The sequence below is a fragment of the Buceros rhinoceros genome, unplaced genomic scaffold (assembly GCF_000710305.1).
Source record: "Buceros rhinoceros silvestris isolate BGI_N320 unplaced genomic scaffold, ASM71030v1 scaffold4180, whole genome shotgun sequence".
NCBI classification, from domain to species: Eukaryota; Metazoa; Chordata; class Aves; order Bucerotiformes; family Bucerotidae; genus Buceros; species Buceros rhinoceros.
The window spans coordinates 18,768-35,863 of NW_010390059.1; the positions used below are offsets into that span (position 1 = coordinate 18,768).

The following is a 17,096-nucleotide window of genomic DNA, read 5'->3' on the forward strand; positions in this document are numbered from 1 at the left end:
GAGAGGGACGAAGTCACATTCCTCAGTACCAGAGGCATTCCACATTAAGATGCTTGAGCAGGCACTGGTCAGACTTTGAGGAAGAGCAGAACAGCAGTGGGGTAAGTCAGAAAGGCACTGGATTAAGAAACAGGAGTAGGTTAAAGTTACTGAAGAACTGCCAAGGGCATTTAAATGAAGTACAGGCAAGCAAGCATTTCGAATGCAGAGAGGTTCCCGTGTTCCACTAAACTGAGGCTGAAGCACTAATGGCAGGAGAGAGTATTTTAGTGGTACCAGCTGAGGTCAAAAAAGTGATTTCTGCACAGACTGAGATGGCCTTGCACGCAGGCAGCAGCACAAGTCCACAGATAACATCTGCAGTGTCCTTGTACGCTGCCTGGACACAACAAAAAGGTTTTTACAATGTTCAAGGCAAAGTAGTATTGCCATAACTGAGAGAACAGAGATACAGCAATAGAGTAAGGAGAGTACAGAATTAGGTCACCCAGCTGATTTAGGTTGCAACCTGCTCACAAATGTGATGGAGTCTTCCACCCAGGCAAGTCTCTCATCTAACTGTTCTGCAGGTGAAAGCAAACTTCTGAGCTGGTAGATTGTGGCAGAAAAAAGCCTCTGCTTTAATAACTTGAGCTGGAGTAGAAGCCCGTTTCACTAAGCACACAGAGACCCAGAGCCTCCACAACAGCTGTGCAAGAAGTGATTTTAACATCTACATTGCGCCCTTCCAGCCACAACACGCAGGGCGCTTGTGCCATTTATTTGGGGGTGTGTGTGTGTGTATGTCAGAATGATTTCTAATCTTCCACAGAAAATACACAGGGCGATTAATAAAATAACAAAACGAACCACCAATGAGAGAATTAAAACTTTTATTAGTGTATTCACATATTAGGCAAATGCAACACGCATGAAGCTTATTTCTTAAGTTCACAAGTTCTACCAATTAGTCTACTGGTAAAACTAGCACAAACTGGTAACTGCTTCGCCAATTTTTCTTAAAGGTGTCTGGCCCACTTTTGCAAGGCTTGATTTTTGGTATTGCTTCTATGCCCTAGTCACTGTGGCATAAAAATATCCATCGCTATTGTCAATTCAGTCAACTGATTAAAAGCTGTAACACTGGCCACATTTTTGTTCTCAAAGCTAAGTTATCACTAGCAGTACTCATGATGTACAGTGCTAGTGTGATGGATGAAAAAATGGGAAAAAAAACAGACAAAAGGCAATCCTGCTACTGCCACAATAACAAAAGAATGACAGACAGCTAGATCACAAGATTGTTAGTAAGATGTATATTTTTCAAGTCAGATTAACCCTTCTATACAGTTTCCCAACCCTTCCCCAACCCAGGCTTATTTGCAGAATATATTTCAGAATATTTTTAATGTGGTGCAGCTGTAGTGTCCAAGGGTTCACAATAACATGCACTGTCATGAGGAACTTAGAAGTCCTCCTTTGCTGGTCAAACCTCAGCAACCACTATTCTAGAGGTTTTGCAGAAGCAACTACTTTTAATAACAAGGCCCGTTATGACATAATGAATGCATATGATTTGGTAATGTAAGTAAGCTACACAAAGCCACTCAGATCAGAAATTTAAATTGTTACTGAAATATGTTAAGAAGCTGCATCTATTTAAAACCTATACGAAAGAGTCTAGTTTATCCTGGGAAAGAAATTTTCAAGGTACTTGGCTCCAGAAACTAAAACCCATGATTTTTAGTGGCATCTGTTTAATGAAGAAAAAACCCAACAGATGTAAGGGGGTAAGCCAATAACCTTGTGTACTTAATCAGTATCTAATGCTACGGTAAATTCTTATTCCATGAGAAAAAAACTTACTTACTTTAGTGATTGAAAGTACAAAGTCTTAAACTTAAACTATTGTCTTAAACAATACTGCTGGTAATAGTTGCATCAACTCAGATGAGTAGGGAAAAGTAGACTTCTAGTGTAATGGATACTCAGAATTTATAATATGAATTGGTTTTAGGCCCTATTAAGCATATAAAGTATCTTAAGATTTCACAGATGAATCTCAAGACATTTCTTTCCCTTCCAATGGAGGGATTTTTTTTTCTTTAACAAGGCAGCAAAAACTTAAGCTTTTCTACAAGGAAAGTCTGCTTTATATGTTTAGGACAACTTCAAAACTTGCTTATACAAAAAATTATAAAAGATTAAAGGAGTATTGGAATTTTATGAAAGATTTGCCCCAATCAAGAAAACAAACAACTGTTTATGGGAACTAAAATGTCGAACAGCACAATACTGTGATATCTGAGATCATGATACCTGTATGTATACTTGGCTATTCATGTTATTGATAAACCATTAGGACACTCAATTATTCCCAATAAAAACACCATTCATAGTCTTTAGAACTGTTCTTTCTTTCTGAAGAGGGCATTTCTATACACTAAATTTTCATCTAGTATCAGAGTATAGGAAACAGAATCCACAAGGTGCTTTAATTCATGAGACCTCAAGTGCTGTTTTTTTTTAAAAACCTTTTTGGATAGTAAATAGTTCATGGGGACCACACACAAATACTACGATAGACGAGCTGTTATATTAAGTCTGTTGATCGAACTCGATATTTAGCCCACTGGTAGTGGAGGAAGATGTTTACGACATGCTGGAGCAGCGTACTGAAGGGGAGCCCATCTGAGTCAATACTTTGTCCAGCCATTGTAGAGGTCCATTCAGATGAAGTTCAATCCAGCAAGGAGTGCTTGTAACTGTCTGCCGCCTAGAAAATAAAGAAGAATAGGAAAGTCAGAAAGCATCTTTGCTCACCATGAAGTTCTCCATCGTATGATCGCATGCTTCCATCCAGTATCTAGTACACAGACAGATAAAAATCTGCAATCACTACCATAAATGTTATTAAGCTTTTTTTCAGAGAGTCTCTGAAGGAAAAAAATGCAAAATAAATCCCAAAGACCGCACCATCTCTAAGACACACCAATAATTGCATGCTTGACCATAATAGATCGAGAATATTCTGTTCTGGAGAACGTGAACAGAACATCAAGATCCTTACTTCTGAAGAAATTCAATCCTGAAGACTGACCAACCAACATGGTGTTCATACCAGAGAGCTCTGTGCAGCTGTGTCTCAACCTTAAAGAAGAGCCTGCACATGTAATCAGGTTTGAATTCTGCAGAAAACTACTGAGAAATACAGAATAAAAACACTGGCTCTGCACTGTCAGCATGGCCAAAGAGTACGATACTATTGTGATCATATATAGTCTGGCTTTTTGGAGGCATTTGACAAGACAAATCTGTGAGGAAACTGCTAGGTGTTGTCAGAAACACTACGTCAAAACACGGTGTGTGGTTATACTGTGCGAACTGATGCTATCTCAAAGGAACAAGCCTTATCTCTGATTTCCTGTAATTTTCACTTTGTGTGTTTTGTACTGCAACATCCTCACACAAACAATGTAAATAAAAATTGTACTTCTCTTGTCTTCTGTACAAACTTCTCTATAATTTTCGACAATAGAAGCCCTTAATTAAACACCATATAGAAAGCCTCAGTGAAGCTGGAGGGCTGACTACCAAAAAAGCTTCATTCAACCTGCCATATATCCTTGTTTCAGAGATCTGATATTGAAAAAACCTCTCTCTCATCTCCAAAGTAAAGAAATCAGTACTGGACACACTCTGCCTGAGAAATCCTGTTATGTCACAGTACCCACTCCAGGCATGGGAGTATTCCCAAACTAGACTGGCAAGACTACTGTTGCTAAGCCTGTTTTTCCTATTAATTCCAGCTATCCCGAAGTCAAAGCAAGGAGGCATTAAGATTCAAAGGCAGCAGATTAGTCAGGCACAAACCCAGCCCCTTCACTTTTACTGTCAGCATTGCAATCCTTCGCTTTAAGGAAATCTGTTTATATAAACAGAGGAACTGAAAAGGCAGAAAGATTAACCCAGTGAGAGGATGGATTTCAAAAGTTGTCTGTGGTTTCACATTTTCTATGAGAAGAAAGCGGCTGGGATCTGTGCTCTCTCAGCACTCTAAAACACATTGTTATCTTAGCTCCAAATGCCTATGCCAAAACAACGTGATCCAATAAAAGAACAATCTAAGCCACAGGAAACATAATTCCATTTAGTCTCAAATCCTCTCCCAAAGAAGGAAGTTCATTATTCCACCACTGTCAACTCCCCTACAATGTGTTCCACAACACACTTCCTCAGAATTTCTGTTCTGTTCAACAACCCTGGCTTTGCACTCCACGGCAAAAGTTGATAAAACAGTGACAGCTGCTTAGCCACTGTCTTGAAGCTAAATCTCAGCCTCTTCTACCCATGGATTTCCAGTTCATGTATTAGTCTCTTTTCTGTAATTACCTCTATTGAGCTTTCCTCAGAAGACGATCCTAGACCTGGATAGTTCCTGTGTTACCACGAACACCTGTGTGCTGATCCGAACTTCTACCACCATCCTCGATTTAAGCCAACTTATCAAGCAACAAGCTATAAGCTTTGTGAATGAAAATAGTTTATACAATCTACCACCTTGCACAGCGGCGCACATGGGCCATATGCCTAAGATGTGGCTAATGGGCTGGCTTTGCAAAGCCTGTTCTACGAGGAGCTTTTTTTAAAAAGATTACAAAGCACAGAAGTTTTAAGAAGAATGATGGATTTTACAGTGTTTCATGGTCTACTTTGACAATTAAGAATACATTCATCTAAACTCAAGGTTGTCTTTGCAGGAGCAACCTCTTCTTGCTTTAATCACAACTGCTGCGTAACTTACAAGTTTTGTGCATCAATAATTTATTAGCATCATCCTAAACAGAGATGCTAAGAAACTAGTTCAGCATTATGTCAGTAATGAGTTTATGGGCTGTTCTGGCAGTGTTTCCACTGCAGCTTTTTAGATCCATGATCTCTGAACAGTTTATACACCAACAACCAACATTCCCTCTCCTTAGAAACAACTTTACCAAAAGCCCCCACTGTTTTAACACAGCATTTCCACTCCATTCTCTTCCAGTTGTCTCCTTACAATCCGACTGATTAAGCCTTTCTTCTGCTCCGATTTGAATGTTGTATTTAATTATGCCTAAATGTATACATGCTCCTTTTCAGCCAGATCCAATAGTGCTTTAAACTTGAGCCAGATTCCTTCTTGTGTACCTCTTGCTAACAGAGGTACGAATTCATTCCATTAGTCAAATTTCATTTCACTAGGCTTTTACAAAACTGGCTTCATTTAGCTGAGAAGCCTCCCTCACGTAATGATGCTGCTCTTTACATGTATATATTTCAAGGGCAGATAAAAGGATCAAAACCCCAGGATCCACAATGGAACCTACCTGCCGTTATTCAACTTCAGAAACTATATGGATTAAAAAATCATCATGTATTGCAACAGGGTATTGACATGTCAGACGTCATTCAGTGGACAATTTCCAGTGAGGCTTAAGGTGTTTAAAATCACATCTCTAGCTCTCCAAAATATTAAATATTTAATAATGCAGAGTTTGAAGTCAACTTCCTTTCTTCAAGCTCCCATCCTACATAAAAAAGTCACTGTCCTCAACTACACCTTAGTTAGTGCTAATGAAGAATACAACTGGAATCTATTTAAAAGCAGATAAAAGTCTAGTTTTGCCACACAAAAACCTGCTTTTAGCAGTTTTACTACATAAACAGTCATCTTACTCCTGCAAAGCTTTTTCCACTACAAGTTTGAAATATCTGCCATCCCTTACATGTGTTCCCCAGCTGTTTCATTCTGTAGAATGCACCCTCAGTCACTCCACTTCTTTCTGACAGGTCCTATCAACTGCATCCCCACTGAACTCCATACAGAACAACAGACCAAAATGATTGTATTCCAAATAATCCCACAGCGCAAACAAACTTTAGATGTGGTCAGTGATTTCACCACAACAAGCAAGCAAGCAGGACCAAGCAAGGAAGTGGAACTTCGACAACATTCCTTGTGCAACAGCTGATGCCAATGCAATACTAAAATCAGTTTACTGGTCTTTGATTTAGGAGCTCCATGAGAGGGGAGAAAAATGAAAAAGCCTGTACATATGGCTTTCACGCCAGACAGAAATTGTGTATTAGTGAAAGAACAATTAACTCTAAATTCAAAGCAAAGGGGTTTTTTTCTTACCTATATTCAGCTCCCCATCCTTTAACAAAACTCATTCGTATGGTACACATTCTAGTAAGCTGATAAACTGCTTCAAAACCCTGATTCACAGACTGAGCCAGAAGAGCAGCAAATTCTTGGTTATTAAAGATTTTTAGATTGCATCCTATAAAGAAAAAAGTCAAAAGGGTATCATCAATGATTACTTCTGTTCACTACACAGTTCAGATGCCTGAAACTATCTAAAGGCAGGAAATTGTCATCCAGTGACTACGTTCACTGGGTATTTTTATGTGAGACCTTTGGTAGGGCTACTGACCTGGTGGAATTTTGCAGACAGTTGCAGGATGCCAGCCGTATCTTTGATTACAGTTGGGGCTCTGAACAAAAATCGCGCTATCGCTGAGGCACTCAGCAAACACTTCTCCACCAATGTAATAGAGACGTACTCCTCTCCCTGTAGCAAAATTCAAGGGAACTCTAATTACCATGTGATCCAAGCAGATTGATAAACCAGCGAGTAATTTGTTTCAGGGAAGGCCAAGGTTTTTCTTGAAGACACCAAACAGAAATCGGTTATCTAGAGGACCACAGTGCTGGGCCGACAGCTGTAGCAGGAGCAGAACACAATTAACTTGCATTCTCCTCCCACAAACGCAAAATATTTGAAGGACAAGCAGAATAACTTCTGGTCAAGAGATAGACTTTTCTAGCCCTGTAGCTGCCTGTAACCAAATTCAAGTTAGGAAGCAGTACTCGCTGCCAAAAAAACTTTCACTTAAATACCAGAACCTAAATAAAAATCAGGTTCAACAGAATTAAAATTTGTGCTAATGAAGTGTTACATGTGAAGTGGCACAGGCCAGCGTGGCAAAAAAGGGAAACACAAGTGTACCACTTCACTCTCCACTTACATGCGCACATACTATTTCACAACCAACTGCATATCCTTCTCTGCACACAAAACCAACAGGACTTCATTTAACCCTATTACAGAAATACACCTGTAAGAAATCCAGTTGACCGCTTCTAAATTGATCTTGTTCTGAGTGGGAAAAAATCTGTATAGGTTACTTCTAGCAGAAGTAAGATAAGTTACGTACAACTGATCCCCAAAGAAAACTGGTTATTATTAACAGGTCTTTTAAAGATCATAGTTTCTCTTCCCCTTTTTCTTTAAAACCGTATTTCAAATAAAATGTGAGCTCCTCTATAAATGAAGAGAGAACTCCTTACATATTTGCTTTTCCCCATCACTGACGATTTTCACCAGCCAACACAGGTACAGAGAGATAGAAGATTCTAAAGAGGTTGAACTTCTTTACTAAAACAAAACCAAAAAACTGTCTTAAAAAGAAGTTATATGAATGTTGCTAAATGAAAGAATCCAGGGGAGGAAAAAAGGAAGGAAAAAAGTTGTACATTGAAGAACTCAAAGCCAAGATGCTGCATTGTGGAAAACAATTCTTTACTAACCATTACAAAGAAAATCTTAGTTGTGCTGAAATAGCCTGTTCCCTCTATGGCAGCTTTTCCCATTTCAGAAAAGAATTCAGTAAGTACTACCAACATCTATTCTGCATTTTGTAATTCAGAATAAACTAAGCAACATGTTAATATTTTGTAAATAAACCTTTCAAAGATTTCAATTACAAGCAGCTCTGATTCTACTCAGGGCAGAGTGGTCCCACAAAGAGTCTGAAAGCAAAAAACCCAGCCCTTGGGACACCCTGGCGTATTGTCTTTTTCCAGAAGGCAGAGAGCAGCAACGTGACCAACAGAAACCCCACAGAGTTGAGTGGCTTCGTCCTGTGCTGCTCTCAGCGTGACAGCTAAGTGAATGCTGCTGCCTTTAAGTGACTACAGACCGAGGAAAGACAACTTTCAGCTCCAGCCATCACTACATCTCTTCCCAATTGCAGCTGGCTGCATTAGCAGAGGCTGCTACATTTCTCCCTGATTTCAGAAGCGGTGACCTCTGTGTCTTCTCACTTCTGTCCTTAGCAAGAGAGACCAAGGTCTTCTTGGCATGCCTCAAGAGGTTAAGTTTAACATCTGGCTGCACAAGGGTGAAAGGATCCCAACACAACACATGCACCCATTCTACCTGGATCATTCCAGATAATTTAACAGATAAAATGCAGTTAAATAGTTAAAAGACCAGAGGTTTTTACCTATGTGTCGCCTTGTCATTTCCACCGTAGCATTTCTGTTCACATTGGAAAGCAGACCTAGGCAAAAACGTTCCGAATTTGATGGATCTGTAAAGCCATCTACAGTCAGGGAAGGCTGCGAGGCATGGAAGGTTTCTCCCACTCTTTGATTCAATTCGTAATACGCTATTGAGCACCAAAATGCAGGCTCCGAGTAAGTAACTGGCTGCAAGTCTAAAAAAACGAAAAATTTTAAAACATAAGCTTAACACAGAATTTGAGGCTGAAAAGAAACCTATCTGCCTTGCTACGTATCTCTTCCAGACATGACAGCAGCAGTCTCTTCAAACTACTCCAATTATACTTTGTTTGCTGTCATTTTTTTACCCCGGTAAACAGAATGGAATTCAATATTCCACACAGGAGATGGAGGAGGGAAAAAAGCGGTGACCTAATCTGACCACAGCTCATATAATTCAGTACTTGCATTTTGCTCAGCAAAATGATTAAGCTAATAAAGTTATTGTGAGTGCCAGACGTTGAGACATCTCTGTTGCCTTTCTGTAACTTGCAAACACTTTGGCAACGTAAAGGAAAAGAATAAACTGCCAAACACAGAACCACAAAGGAAAGAAGTATTAATATGAAAATGATGTTCCCTTGCATTACGCTAGATCTTTTACTGCCTCTTTATTTAAAGGCAGGTCTAAGCTCCTTTTACTCTCCCCTGCCAGAGCTCAGTATCTTCCCTGTGCATCTTCAGCTTTTCCTGTGCTGCTTCCCCTTTTTACCTGCCCTCATTACTTACTCAGCATTCTGAACAGCTTTTTCCTGTCACATCCGGCCACCATTCCCTAAACAAACCCAAGGGAATCTGATCTTCCTGAGGCATTTGCACAGACACAGCAGCAGCACCTGATCAAAGCAGGTGGGCAGCTAATATGGGAGCACTCGTGTTGTGGTCAGAGGTGAGACAGTACAGGAGAAGGGCAGCGCAACACACATGAGGGAGACAGCAAGCCTGGGCAGCACTATGGACAGGCTCAGGTCCTTTAAACTATTTGTTTTATAAGTGATATTCCTGCATACACAGCCATATTATTCTCTCTTTGCTAGAAGCTCAAGAGTTATAGAAATAGTTATTAACAAGCCACTAACCCAGCCCTATTGCACTTATCAGGAAGCCAAAACAGTCTCCTCGTAACAGCTCCTATTTAAAAGTACATTTTCATTTTTAATGTAATTATATATAGAGTGAAGAGTCATCGCACACACAGAAACAATTAAAAATATTTCCAGCTTACCCAAGCTATGATTAACTGGGGAGAGAGTACTAGGAGACAGCTCTGCTGGAGATCCTGTTGAAGCAACACAGATTGTTTCAGAGCAAATGATTCTTGTTATTTCAGTCGGGTGGGTATGACCACTATCTAGACACAGTTCAACATTAAAATTCTTTGGACTAAGAAACCTCAGAAATCCTACAACCAGTTTTCCCAGCATGTCACAAGCTTATTCCGAATTAAAATTAGATTTAGTTTTCCAGACTCTTGGGAACCTACCCCTTCTTGTAAAGACTCGATTAACATCTTAGTGGTGTATTTGGCAGAACTCTCGCTTCAGGCACATCCACAAATATAACTATTTATGTATTTCTCCAGTGAGAAGAAAGTGACTTCTTCCCAAATTCAGTGAAAAAAAGCCAAGAAAAAGTGGGTGAGGCAACCAAGATATTACCTCTCCATTCTCAAAGGAGAGGGTTTATCCCTCAGAAAAAACCAAGCTGTATTTCCTTATTTGAGGAAATTATTTTCTCATTATTATTCTTTCCTGGAAGGAGGAAGGAAAAAACCTCAGAAAACCCCAAACCCTCCAATAAAATTTGTGCCCTAGTAGGCAAAAACCAGAGAGGCTTCACATAGAAACATTTCTACAAGGACTGCTGATGTCAGGCTTTTTTAATTAAGGTACTCATTGTCACATAGTGGGAAAATGTTGCACTTAACAGTTGATTCCAATTAACTGAAAAAGGTTGCTAACATTAGCTAACCAAACACACAGGTCTGCCAGCACATAGCAGGAGTTTCTTACCCAGCACATTAACTGTGCTCTTTGTCCAAGTCTAAGGACAACCAGATTACCTAGGAACCCATTCACAGAAAGGCACAAAAGCTTCATGTTTCTACTACTCTTTCAACAGAGCCTTCCACACAAGAATTAATGTGAAGCATGGCAGAAGCTATGAGGTTGTCAAGAGTACAGAGGCAGGTTCTCAAGACACAGCATTTCGGTGACTTGAGGTAAAGAGAGGTTTTGCTTCAACGAATCTGTTTTCGGAAGGTACAGTCAGGGGTAGGTTCAAAACAGCCAGGTATTAAAACCCATTTTAAGGCTTTCTGATGAAGACTTAATTAGACCTGCATGGTTTTGGTACAAAACAAACAGAATGTACTTTATATGGCACAGACTGTTTTAAAAGTATTCTCCTAGCAAAAAACTATTTTGTTCAAAGGACTGAAGTGCTATTTTAAACAGAACACACCAGGTTGTACAGAGGGTTTCTGCCATCATCATCCAGGCTGAATTTGTGCCGCTATGCAGAGGGAACAGAACTGGTAATCTCAAGTCTCCCAAGTAGTGAAAAAAATAAATTTTACCTGTATCCATGCTTTGGTTCAACTGCTGGTCACTTGTTTCTCCATCTTCACTGATATATCCTGGAGGTGGTGTTTCTGCCAAAAAAAATCCACTTATAAGTATAGGTTCCATGATTGGAAAAATTTGTAAGATGTAGCATTTGAGGTTTTTGCCCTCAGGTCTTCATGAGCTCCATATGATACCTGAACGATGAATTAGAATTACATTTTGCTGTCCCCTTTTCCTCCCAGAAGGACTCCAAACCCATTATCTGCCTTATTGTCTATGTAAAATGTACCATCTCTTGTGTGCTAGTCAATTGCTCAGATACGTTCTATAATTAACAGATAATCTTTGTTCCACTTAAGACAAGATTCTTTCACTACAATGAGTAATAATTTTTCAATTGTGATCAACAGCTTTCACATTTAGTAGAATTACAAATGAAAAAACCATCTGGAGACTTCTACCAAGAAAGAGTGAGCTGTCTTTATGTATTATAACCATCAGATCAGACATTCTCCCACGCCTCATAGAAGTTGCTAGATTTAAAGGTTATTTTTCAGTTCAGTCCTCAAATTCATATTTTTCAATATTGAGTTTATTTCACTCATTAATGGTAACTATATTACCTAACTAGTTACCCCACACAAGCTCTATTATTATTATTACTTCCAAGCTCTATTAAAACAATCAGCTATTCTTTTAACTAGCTTTCTTGTAAGATAGAGTTTCACAGACCAAATTAAACTCAGTAACAAGTTCTAATCATTCTGATACTAGAAACTGTGTCTAATTCCTCAGAAATGTCTTCAAAACCCAGGAGAGTACGGTTCTTCCCTTTCCCCATTCAAAACATACTTTGCAATCCAGATAATGAGTTAACCAACTGCCTTTCAGGAAATAATTGTCTTTGAACTGGGCAAATGTCTTTTCCTATCTATTAAAGGCAAAACCTGGACTTCTTTAGTGAAAGTGTTTGAAGCTAACTATCTCTATAATCACCTTAGAATTGTATCCGAGACATCTGAGGGATTAAACACATCATAACCAAAGAGCAAAAATTTAAAGATCAAGCCTTTCGCTTAAGAATTAAAATAAAATTATATCGAATATCATGTCTGAGATTTACAGCCATGTAGTGAGATCAGAAGGAAGTCAGAGAGAGGAAACTAAATTAAGTCAGTTGATTGAATAAAAATGAACCGAAATAATTAAATTTTTGGTTCATTCTCCAAAACTAGTGTCCTAAATATGGATGTGAGAAAATTCAAGTGAGAATTTAGAAGGAAGATTAAGGAAAATCTTCTCTAGCAGGAAGTATGATGACAAAAATCATACTTGTTTTAAACATTTTTATAGAATTCATTGTGATGATGCGGACTCCACCCACCTCCAAATCATTTGTTATAGTTAATCCCACAGCCACAGTAAAAGGTCATTCCCAATCCAATAATCATTCACAATCCAACCCACGCCTCCTGTTTCCAGTTGCTAATCTAGGCTCTTTGGCACGTGTTATTTTCCATATCCAGTCTGTCTGAACAGAGGAGATTTCCTCCACCTAGTGCTATTAATACTGGTCTAGGGTCAGAGGTTGAACACCATCACAGCTGGAAATAAATGCCCAAATGTGGCACCAGAAAGTTCTTAGCAAAGGCTGAATGCTGCCAGAAGTTCAGACAATGCTCTCGGCCCATCTGTCGCCTGAAAGGGAATGCACAGTCCCAAAGGCCATCCTGTACCTTCACCATCCTCCCACCTGTAGGTGAACCAGCCTCTCCGCAGGCCTTCTACTGAGGTAATACTGAGGTGCAAAACGATCATGGTTGTTAGTCTGGCCTACCACTAAAGAGAACAGTTCTCAGAAGCAGGCTGTCAAGACACACAAGACTTATCAGGACCTGGCTAAGTATTCAAGATTAAGTTATTAAGGTCAAATAAAGTAAGATGTCATGATATGACTATAACAGGAGGGTGTCAGTGACAGAGAGGAGGCAGCAAGGTGTGGTTAGCTCATAAACATTCAAAGAGCATGTGAATACCCACAGTCACATTGAGCAGACTCCCTGCAAACGACTACCTAGTTGTTTTAGCTCATTTCCATGGCTTTTCATTTCCATGGATTTTCAGACAGTGTCTTTCCAGTAAGTAGTTTGCAAATGCTATCGAAAGCCCTCCCTCATACTGAGTCAAAAAAGTAAACATAAGTTAAGAAAGCAACACCAACTTCTGGTACCTTGAACTGGTCTTTCAAGATCTGCTGTCCATAGGCAGCAACAAACGTGGCGCAAGTTTAACAGGAGATCAAATCAATCAAAAGCTTTTTGGTGCCATTTCAATTCTTCAATACATTTAAAGAAAACACAAGCTAACTCCTGTTTAGGATAGATACAATTTGTGTATTGTACACTTTGCAGTTTTCAGGATAGTCATCTTATTCTTTGAGAGTCCAGATCTAGGATTTTCAGCTCGTTCATAACAGAGCTGCACTAAACATGAGAAAACTTCAGCTTTGCTTGATTTTACACTCCAGGCAACCTCCTGAAGAGATAGGAAACAGGAAGCTGGGGCAGGAAACAAAGGTCACAGATTTTCTTTCAACAAGGGTACAGGCTTTTGGGTGCACAGTATCAGATTAGTCTTGGTAATTGTTTTGGGGTGCGGAAGAGGCAAAGAGGGGGAGGAGGAATTCCTTAAGAGTTCAGTCATGTTAGGTTGTTTTTAATACTAAAAAGGCAAAACCGTGTGCACGTAACTGTATCAGATAAAGATACAAACAGATACAAAGCAGACCTCGATTGATTGTGAACGACAGATTGAAACACTTTAAGTCACTTAAGGTTTAAGTTTGCAACTTGATAGTTTTGTCCACATACTACACGCAGTAAGGTTGAGCATCACTTCACTGCTACTCACCATTTGGCAACCCCCACGTTTGTAAACACACTTAAAGCATAACATGAAGGTCCACTTTGTACTCATTAGCATTCTGAATTTTAAACAAGCTACTAAACCCAAGTAAGCTATTGTGAAACCTCAGCAATGTGGTTTCACACAGGATCGTGTTCTCCAAACAATAGTGTTCAGGTATTTCCACTGGAATCAATACATGAAAACAACTAGATTCAATTAATTGATGCATCTTTCAGTTCATTTGACCACTTAGGAAGATGAAATTACCATCTTTGTTCCAGTGGCACAATGCCAAGCTTACTCTTTGTGGTGGGATTTAAGAAAATACCTGGTATGTAATTGCTCTGTGGTTCAATTCCAGCTGGAAAATTAGTGTTTTCAGGAATGGAATGAGTATAGTCATCAAGAGGCGGAAGCTCCGTGAGAATCTCAGTGTGCCGTGGCACCAGTACAGGAGGCAACACTGGAAAAGCAAAGTTCAAAGCATTAGTAAGACCTTCGAATTACACACTTCTGTGAGCTGAAAGCATCGTCTTTACTTTTCACTTAAAACATCATGCTGAACAACTACGTACAGATGCTGCTATAGAAAGTCAGAAGCAGTCTTCCTACCTGGTGTCTCCACTCTCTGGTAGTGGTAAGGGTTTACACATACTTCATCCTTTTTAAGATTAAAAGCATATTCACAGTTTTCAATTGCTTTAAGCTCATGGTGGCTGTGAAGATCAGGCCAGCGCCACAAGCGACAGTAAATAACATGTGGTAATCCTTTACGATGGGATACCTGCAGACGTCCATCAAGAGATCTATAGGGGAAAGATGTTGAGAAGCGTTTACAGACTGCAAGCTGTCTCTTCATTGCTCAAGCAACAGTGTACACACATGGGATGGGTAGTTTGATTATTCTCAGAATGTGGTGGACTGACACTGTTAGTGACATTTATACTCTTGTTAAAAGGCTTCAAATGTGGTAAAAATGAGAGTATCAAGCAGTGTCTTAACTTATTTTTGAGCTGCTCAAATTATTGCCAGTGAATTTAGAGTTCATTAAAAGCCACTTTACCTCCAACCAAGTATTTAGGATGATTGTTTTATATACATTAAAATGCAGAAGACAGTTGTTAAAAAATAATAATAAAAAAATCACACACTTAATAGTCCCTTCAGCTGCTAAACCTCAAGGCTTTGCTGTGGCACGGATGCTTTATGGCTTTAGGCATAAGAATTCCCACAGGACTGCAAATAAGCCTGTAAGCAGTCAGCTGCCCAAGTGATCCACATGGCAGTGTAACTGTAACGCAAAAAGCACGAATGCGCATCTTGCACAGGCTGGAAAGTTTATCTTCTTGACTTCATCTTGCTACCAGCTGAAAACGTTTTGCTAGTTTTAAGACAGACTGCATATGCTTACACAAATGCAGATGTTTATGATTGTTATGGGATGGGAGACAAACCTCAATACACAAATCAAGTAATGTGACATGAAAAAATAAGACCCTGTTTAGAATTTGCCCACCATTAATGACAGAAGAATTTACAAACAATTCTTTAGTAGCTTGTATCTGAGCCAATTAGCAAGATTTAATTGAAAGCTTGCGGCATACAAAGCAGTTTAAACACTTTGTAAGATTAGGCCTAAAGAACTATGTTTCCCAACTTTGTTAATATAAATACCAAATCACATTAGACCTTGCATTAAACAAGTCTTTCAATAGCACTGGCATAAAAAAAGGAATATTCCAGAATTAGAGTTTCATTGGTCAAAACATCAGCTGAGAACACTTGGATTTCTATACTGGCAAGCAAATATTTTAAAATGCTGTACCATGAGAGGCCTAGGAAGCATTCTAGTCTACTTGACATCTAAAGCATCCCATTACAGACCCTCCAAAGCCAATCCCTCCCACAAGATTTCTATGATGCGAGAGAGGGCAGAATATTCACCTGGTTTGTTCAGAGAAGCTGTAAAGGCCTGCTGTATCCCACTGATCTATCGTGTTTGGTGTACTCAGTCCCCAAATTTCAGAGCAAGTGCTGTGCATAAATTGAAAACAAAAACAAAAAATTGATATGAATATGGAACATGGTTATTCAAAACACCATGATGTCAAACATGGAAAAAATGTACAGAATAGTTCCTTTCACATAGAAGATAGAGCATTGTTAGACTTGCATCTAAACCCACATCTCATGCTATATTTTCTATATGAAGGAGGCTATCAAAATGGAACACGTGATTCAAGGTAAATGATAATGTTTTTAAAAGGTGAACAAGTTCTCTGGTTTTAAGTAGTCAATACAGCTGTAATGTTCCTTAAAACAGGCAAAACTTCCTCAGCCTAGTTCTTAACAGAATTCAGTTTTAAAGGGTAGTTTCTAGGTTGGGTTTTTTGTTTTTGTTTGCTTTTAAACATAAGCTTCCCCAAAACTTCAAGCAAAGGCCACATGTATCTGAAACTGAACATCACAATCTAACTTTCAGGTACCACCACTTCAGCATTAATTTTGTTCTCCACACCCATACTAATTTGCTGCTTTTCCCAAAAGAGGAAAATTCAGACTCTGAAGAAAAGTACATCGTAGCTGATGCTTCTCCCTGTTGCTGTGTGCTCCTTGATTTAAAAAACTAAATAATCATTTCTGCTGTACATAACACAGAATGTTTAACATAGTTTTACAGTACAGTATTTTAAGATTTAACTATAGAGCAACAAAACTTTAATTGCTAAATCAAGTTACAAGAAAGGAGAGTCAACTAATTCTTTACCAACTGGTTCAACGACAAGGTCACAACAGTGAAGAAAAAGGAGCCTTCAGCCTTAGGCACAAGATAAAAGCATGGCAGATTTAAGCAAAGCAAGGAAACAGCATGGGCTGAAAGGCAGCAGACTTTCAGAAGCATCAGCTCTATCACAGACTTGCTCTGTGACCACTGAAACTGGCAGTTTATTTTGTAAGGTACAACTCGACTTTGCACCTCAGAAATGAGGAGAGCTTGGTATGCAAGCGACTTACATTTCCACCTCCTAATTACAACGCCTGAAGTTTGACAGGCCGTTACTTTACCTTCAAAGTGAATACTCTCTGCAACATTGCAACAGAAAAAATCCACATTCAAACTCCTGGCTTCAAATACAGACATTGCAATCTAAACTCAAACTACTAAACTTAGCTGATGTACTCAAAAGTTTGGATCGAGTGCTTAAGGGAAGAGATGTAATGTAGGTCTTTCTACTTCTCTTCACTACACAGGG

At 39.2% G+C, this 17,096-nt stretch overlaps 1 protein-coding gene across 2 annotated transcripts in view; it reads right to left on the reverse strand.

Moving 5' to 3' along the window:
• Positions 1-2,503: 2,503 nt before the first annotated feature.
• The window catches only part of LOC104493505 (mothers against decapentaplegic homolog 2), a 37,003-nt gene continuing 22,410 nt past the window's right edge, over positions 2,504-17,096 (reverse strand). The window contains exons 2-10 of one of the 2 annotated variants that reach the window (XM_010136201.1): positions 15,787-15,876; positions 14,455-14,648; positions 14,171-14,305; positions 10,947-11,021; positions 9,594-9,647; positions 8,311-8,523; positions 6,456-6,593; positions 6,158-6,302; positions 2,504-2,755 (exon numbers count right to left, since the gene is read on the reverse strand). In XM_010136201.1, coding sequence (XP_010134503.1) covers positions 2,632-2,755; positions 6,158-6,302; positions 6,456-6,593; positions 8,311-8,523; positions 9,594-9,647; positions 10,947-11,021; positions 14,171-14,305; positions 14,455-14,648; positions 15,787-15,876 — 1,168 coding nt within the window. In that variant the 3' untranslated portion in view covers positions 2,504-2,631. The remainder of the gene's footprint in view (positions 2,756-6,157; positions 6,303-6,455; positions 6,594-8,310; positions 8,524-9,593; positions 9,648-10,946; positions 11,022-14,170; positions 14,306-14,454; positions 14,649-15,786; positions 15,877-17,096) is intronic. The other variant, XM_010136209.1, reaches the window with a different exon arrangement.